At 40.9% G+C, this 7,314-nt stretch overlaps 1 protein-coding gene across 1 annotated transcript in view; it reads left to right on the top strand.

Moving 5' to 3' along the window:
- The window catches only part of FASN (fatty acid synthase), a 42,392-nt gene that overhangs the window by 974 nt on the left and 34,104 nt on the right, over window positions 1-7,314 (top strand). The window contains exons 2-3 of the mRNA XM_042025671.1: window positions 5,296-5,442; window positions 6,251-6,403. Coding sequence (XP_041881605.1) covers window positions 5,316-5,442; window positions 6,251-6,403 — 280 coding nt within the window. The 5' untranslated portion in view covers window positions 5,296-5,315. The remainder of the gene's footprint in view (window positions 1-5,295; window positions 5,443-6,250; window positions 6,404-7,314) is intronic.

The raw sequence follows: 7,314 nt of genomic DNA, 5'->3' as shown, positions 1-7,314 counted from the left end.
GGAGCGAGCAGCCTCCGCCGCGGGGCTGGGCGGCCTCGGCGGCCTCGCGCTGCCGCAGCTCGGGCGCCGAGCACCGCACTGCCTCGGGTGGGCGCCGGGGCTGGACGGGCCGCTCTGCCCGGGCAGCGGGACGACGGCGCTGCGCTCTCCACGCCGTCCCGGGTTAGCGCGAAGGCACGGTCGTGGCAAGCTGAAGAAGCTTGTACAAGACGAGATCGGCGCTCGCTATTGTGAAAGAAGACTGGCCAATAGGTTCTGGGAATCCATCTGAAAAAGCGTGCCGTGTATGCTGCTAAACTATTTTTTCCCACTTCCCACTGGTATAAACCAGCGGCCCACACGAGGTACCCTGGTGATCGTACACCAGTATGGATTTGATGATGCGATTCTGTCAGGACCGTGATCATCTCTCTTTGGCTGTTTTTGTACCTGTTTGGTTCTTATTCCACATTCTTTCCCTGGTATACGGCCCTATAAGATACTGAATGCATATTTTCCTAGCCAAAAGCTTTATTTGGATGCTTAAATTTAAAAAGGCAGTACTAAGGCTGTCTAAGTTAACTTGCATACTCCTTTGGACCACCTTTGGGGGCTTTGGAGCATGTCTTGTCTTAAAAAATGGGAGAAGAAACCTCAGGCTACATGAGCAAAGGGTTCAGCTTTTCCTGCAGCCTCTACCCTTCTTGAAACAAACTGAAAATAATAGTACATTGTGAAAAGCTACATTTAATGGGTGAATTCAGAGAATGAGGGCAGTTATGAACAGATCTTTTTGCAAACATGATATAGTCATACTTGGGACTTAGATTTTTATACAGGTAGTTTCTGACCACTTGGGAATCAACCAAGCTGTGTTGATTCCGTGAGCAAAGTCTAACTTACATTTTCTCCGGTAACAGCTTTGAACCAGATTGTGTTTCCAACTAAGTAGTGCGTTTTAAATATGAGCACACTCTACTGTTTTTCAATTGTGTTGTGGTCGACAGGACAAATACAGACCTGAAACAGAGGCATTTGAAAGGTCTTTGTTAAACTCAATCTGTAACATACAGATTGATGGTAGCCAAATGCTTTAAAAAAATGAAATCTGGACTGTGTTTGCCTCTATTCTGTGAAGGGGCTTTTGGAGGCAAGCATTATAGCTCTTCATAAGAGAAGTTTCTGTGTAAGGACAGTTTTTTATTACAAATTCTAGAAATGATAGTCAGCGATTAGGAAACCTGAGTTGTGATATAATCATATGAAAAACAAAGAAAACAGTCCTTTCGTTAATATCTGTGCTGAAGAAAGCTATGGAGGAGTCATGAGTATTTCATTTTACAATGACAGCCCCCAAAAAAAAGAAGATTTGGTCTGCCTAGAAACAGTAGCAGAGCTGACTTTAAGGGTTCTGTCCCACTACGATGGCAGCTATCAAAATAACAATGAAATAAATATATTGCTCCTGTCTAGGAAAAGGAAATGTGCATCAGGCAAAACAAGATTATGGGGTTATTTGTCATTTCTTTGCGATCAGCTGTTTCTCCCTCCTTCTCCCCTTCCTTCCTTCACTAAACCCTAGTGAACAAGTTACAGCAGAGTAAGTTTGTGTTCAGTGGTTAGCAAGTCAGGTATGAGCGGGCGAAGAAATCAGATTTTACCTTCACATGCTTGTTTGTTTGTTTGTGGGTTTTGGTTTGGGATTTTTTGGCTTTTCTTTCCCTTTGTAAGCTTACATGCTTAATGGTCAGAGGGTTATTTCTGTATGGAAACAGTAGATAAAAGTATTGTAAAAAAGTTGTACATCTGCCAGGGATGGTGGAAAATGATGATTAATACTTTTTTGATTAATTTTTTGTGGCAAATTAGTGAGGGACTGAAAAACAAATGTTTTAAATGCAATAGAAAACAGTATTTCAACTTAAGAGTCGCTTTGATACCAGAAAGGATTGTTAGTTATTACTAGTCACTAACTGAATGAGTCAGCAGCACAGTAGAATTGCTAAAAAATATTGTGCAAATCCAGTGAGATGGTAGTTTAGGCTTAACTGAGGTGTCTACTGCACTGCTATTTTGGCAGAGAGAGGGAAGGCTGGCTGTGGTGTGTTTGCTTCTCTCCACTCAATTAAAAACACAAGTTGTCTGAGGAAAATTCACACAACTCAATTTAAGCAAAAGCGTGTCATAAACTGAGGAAGAAGGATGTTAGGATATTAGATGGATTCAGCAAATACAGCCTTAAGAAATGGAAGACTCCTGTTTGTCCCTCTTTATCTTCGTCTCCTGTTTTGACCTGTTGCTTTTGAACACTTTGCTCATCAAAGGTAGCAGAAGTGGTCTGTTTGTATGTTTGCTGTAGTCTAATCTCCATTAAAGCAGCTGTAGAAATAAATGTTCTTTCTTGATCTGTGCTATGCCCTATACTTGAAAATCTGTCAATGTACTGTGTTACTGTATAGTCAAAAAATGCTCTACAGAAAACAAGTCTCTAATAAAGTAAAATAATAATGCAGTACACCGTTTGGGGGCAAAGTCAATCAACTTTAAAATGGTTTACCTGCTTATTCTCTGTCAAGGAAGACCGAAAACATTGTTGGTAGCTGTAACAGCTACTTTAATCACTGTTTAATCAGGGGTGGCTTAATATTAATGACTTTTCTTCTGACCACTCTTGTTGTCCAACAGCAGATCCTCTCTGCTGTCTGCTGCTTAATCCATAATTTGTATTTTATCTTAGATGTATGCGTTTGGAACTCTTTGTGGCAAGTCTAAATCTTTCTTCTGGTTCTTTGTGTATTAAAATCTTTTAATTTGTGGCTCTTGTTCTTCTGATTTTGATTACTGCAGCATCTTTTTCTCCACCTTTGACATAGTCTTGCTCAACTACATTCATAACAAGTTGGCAAAAATTGTTTTGCTGATGAATTTCATTACTTCACTGTCTCAAAGGAACATTTCATCAATTGGTTGTACCTGGATAGAGTTTTCGTGATACTCCAGGGAAAGATATATGAGATGGGAAGGAGCAACTGTCATTTTAATGTCTCATATCTTAAGCTTAAATTGTAAACTTTGTGCCCAAGATCTCTCTTTCCCTGCCCCAGCACAGAAATGCTGAAAGTGTAGTAGAGTTGTGGCCCTTGGTTGGTTTTTACAGGTACAGTGGTGAGGCCAGTAGTAAAACTGACTTACTAGTTTTGTGTGAGCGGAAAAACTGCGAAGTTTCTCTTCAGCACTGAGTGGGCTGGGCCTGTTAATACCAACTTAAGTTTTGGGGACTAGTTTCTCAGTAAGGGCCTTGCTCAACTTGGCCCTTAGTGTTTCCTTTCTTAAATGAACGAGAGTGGAATAGACCTTCTGTTGTTTGGGTGTTTAGTACAAGACCTAGAAATCTAAGATGTCCTTTTGAGAGCACTTTTGTTTCTTGTCCCAGAAGGAATGGACTGGGTGAAGTAATAATCCCTTCTGCTTCAGTGTTAGGTGTTGCATAATTCCACAGTTACTCCACAGATCTGAATCAAGATTACTGCTGAAGGAAAGAAGGGTGAATAAATCAGGCAGCCTCTGTGGTGTTATGTTCTGGCAGAGCTACACCTCAGCTGTGCAGAGGGCTCTGCTTTCCTTCTGCACACCCCAGCAATCTCATGCAGCTATGGGAAAGTGTTACCTTGCCTGAGCAATGTAATATGTGGATGGAAGAGGGGCCTGTTTCTTGCTCAAAAGCATCAGGAAGTCCCGAAAGAGGCTGCAAAAGAATGCCCAAATGAAACATCTTGGGTGGGAAAAACAGCCATTAAGTGCTCATCAGAGAGTACCCATTAGTGCTGTATTTTGGAGAAGATGATAAACCACCAGTGGCACTTAAGCAATGGGCCTGCATGCCACTATGTAGGATGGAATGTAGGATACATGATGGAAGTCAAACTTCAGCTCTTTCGTAGCAAACTTTTTCCTTCAAAGTTGTCAAGGCAGACTTGTAGTTGTTTGAATGCCTAGTTTTCTCTGTGTTTTTTACTTGTTTAAAATCCCACACATAAAAGCATATTTTGCCTCTACTTACCTGAAGGATTATTTAAGAAAGTACTGTTAATGCATACTATCTCTGGTTCCTGCAGCCATACTTTTATTTAATTTTTAAATTTAAAAAACCCCACCATATATATGGGTATTTCCCCTACTCCTTTAACTTGTCTACTTAGGATCTGAAATTATAATTTGAATTTAGCTGAAACATCAAGTTAACTTGCTTCCTCTCTACTCAGTTGTTAATATATTTTTACTGTAATAGAAAATAAAGGGGTGTAGTATATGGTGCTGTGGTCTGATACAGGTGGCCTGCCATGCTGTGTTATGCAGCATGATGCTCTCTTGTGATATTTGAGACTGGGGTCGTGAATGCAAAGTTCTTGGGACAACAGCTGAAGTTTCTCATCCTGTCTGTATTCCAGATCTGTTCTGCCAAATCTTATCTTAAAGCACCAGCCTCTATCATGTGTAGTCAGTTCCACATTCACAGTTCTCTAAACATGTGGCAGTGCAGGTCCAGTTAGGAAACACTCTAGATGTAGAACTTACTTCTTTGGTGTTGACATTTAAAATTATGCTAAGTTGTACTGTAATCTTTGTGCTTTTTGTGGGTTTTCTCTGCTCCCCGGCGCCGCCCCCCCCAGCTGTTTAGTTTTTTGTTGGTTGGTACGGTTTGGGTTTTTCGTCAGGTTTTTGTTTGCTCAGAGTTAATTGGGGGTGGTTAGGGGTTGTGTTGTTTATTTTGGAGGGGGTGGTTTTGTGCAATTTTGTAGTTTTGTTTGTTTGGGGTTTTTTTTTCACGTCCAACAAATCTTTTGATTATTGATTCTTAAGTTAGGATTTAACTTTGGAATGATTGTAGAACTTGTTTTGCTACCTGTTAGGTTTGCCTTGTAATTATGTATTTTACTATGTGTATTTCATAATTTCTCCACCCACCTCTGCTCCAGCATGTTAATCTTTCCTCTCTGCTGACTTCAGAGAGGCTCTGCATTTAGTAGAGGTAGACTTACTCATTTTCTGGTTGTCGTGTAGAAACTGGTGGTTCTCAGAGCCTGATGCTCCTTCAGGATCATTTTTTTTCATCCTTATCGATCGCATGGATCTTATGGTCCATTTGATTAGTTGGGATTTTTTTTTTTTTTTTTTTAGTAGTAGAGATTCCATGGGCTGTTCCTGTGTGGGTGTTCCTGCAAATACATTTGTTTGTCACAACATGTCAGGAAGACAAGGCACATATACTTTCCTCTGTGTGAAATCTTACTAGCCTTACTGCTTTGTGGATCTCAGCAACAGGGTGAAGTTAAGAGATGGAGGACGTGGTGATTGCAGGCATAGCAGGAAAGCTGCCAGAATCTGAGAACTTGCAAGAGTTTTGGGAGAACCTGCTTAATGGAGTGGATATGGTCACAGAGGATGATCGGAGGTGGAAACCAGGTGAGTGCTTATTGTCCCTCTTTTTGGAGCCCTGAGTTCTGAGTGTTTTAGAGGAATTATCCTATGAAAAGAGATTTTATGAGATCGAAACCCTGCCAGACCCAAATTAACTTCTGATAAATCATCAAGAAATTCTGTAACAGAGTACTTTCATGAAGGTCTCACGCAATCCATTTTATAATGTTATGTCCTATGCAGTAGCAGCTAATAAAGAATATGTAGCTTACTTTCAAATACAGGAGAATTCTGACAGAGCAGCTACACAACATTAATCCTATACCTGCTCTTGATAGCTGTGACAGTAAGACAGCTCTGACATTTTGCTGGGTTCAGAAGTAGCACAGGGATTCCAATTGTGTGGTTTATGACTTTTTACAATGTTCCTTTTTGTCTGATTGTCCTTTTGAAGTGTTTGGCACATATCTACCCAGTTCAAGCTAGTGATTTGCAGAAGTCAAAAGCAGCTTTTGTTTCTCTTCTAAATGGTGACTGACCGGAACCACTGATTTAGACTATATGTGCTTGGTACCACTTGCCAAAGCAAAAATAGTTAAACTAGATAGATGTCTTTTGCTGCTATATCCAGGAGAGTCCTAAAAGTTACAATTATTTTTGCTAATACAGCATTCTCGTTTTCAGGTGAGGCAGGTTGGTAGATAGTCATGCAGCCCCTCTGGGTACTGCGCAGGGGAGTGAGGTTTCATATGTAATTGAAAATCAGCTGCGGTCATTTCTGTACTGTGTCTCAGCTTGTAGCTGCTTCACCATTGATGTGTTTTGTGACTCGGTGTCGAATTTTCCCTCACAGGAATTTATGGACTGCCTAAGAGAAATGGAAAGCTCAAGGACATAAGCAAATTTGATGCATCTTTTTTTGGGGTTCACCCCAAACAAGCTCATACAATGGATCCTCAACTTCGCTTGCTGTTGGAAGTTTCTTATGAAGCAATTTTGGATGGAGGTAAGTAGATGAATGACTGAAGAGGAAGAATTAAGCTGTATTCTCTTTGTGTAATAGGTGCAGCTGTACACCTGTGCGATGAGAACTCTAACAAGGGAAAGCCATCACATTAGAGAGGAGACCCAAGACATGGTACAGAGGTTTCCAGATCCCAGTATAAGGGTTAGAATAAAGCTGTTTTCTCTAGAATGCAAACCAGGAGATCGTTGCTGACTGTCAGCAAATCTGTACCTGCATCATATGGTATGACAGAATCACTTTAACAGTCAACAGTTCTGGAGCTTTTCTATGTTCTGCTCTACCCTAACATTCCATAATAATTCCTTTGTAAGAGGAAAAGAAGGATGACTTGATTAGAATTCTCATCTGTGATGTAAAAGAATGACAGATGGCCTGATGTATTTCTGTCTATTGGCCGGATTCTTGGAAAACCTGTAGCATTTGATCTGGTTTTTTAGAAGGTTTTCCTAGGAAGTGTGCTTTCAGAAATAGGAGCCTCTCTCTCTTCTATTGCTGCCAGTATTTTGGGATTTTGAGTTACTTATCCACTGATCCAAGAAATTTATTCTTCGTGTTAATCAGTTTCATGTCAGAACATAAGCACATGGGGAAAAAGTTGGAACCAGCTCACTAGTACTGACTAGCTACAAATTGAAAGAGGGCAAATTTCAGTTAGATATGAGGAGGAAATTCTTTATTGTATGGGTGGTGAGATATTGGGACAGGTTGCCCAGGGAGGTTGTGGATGCCCCAACCCTGGCAGTGTTCAAGGCCATTTTGGATAAGGTCTTGAGCAGTCTGGTCTAGTGTAAGATGTCCCTGCCTGTGGCAGTGGGGGTTGGGACCAGATGGTCTTTTAAAGTCCTGTCTCGGTTTTGAAAGACAGGTGTCTGCTAAGGAAGGCAGAGGCC

The sequence above is a fragment of the Corvus kubaryi genome, unplaced genomic scaffold (genome assembly GCF_017639235.1).
Source record: "Corvus kubaryi isolate FWS band 111438036 unplaced genomic scaffold, C.kubaryi_AGA036_p1.0 37272, whole genome shotgun sequence".
Lineage (NCBI taxonomy): Eukaryota > Metazoa > Chordata > Aves > Passeriformes > Corvidae > Corvus > Corvus kubaryi.
This window is presented reverse-complemented; position numbering and strand designations above follow the sequence as displayed.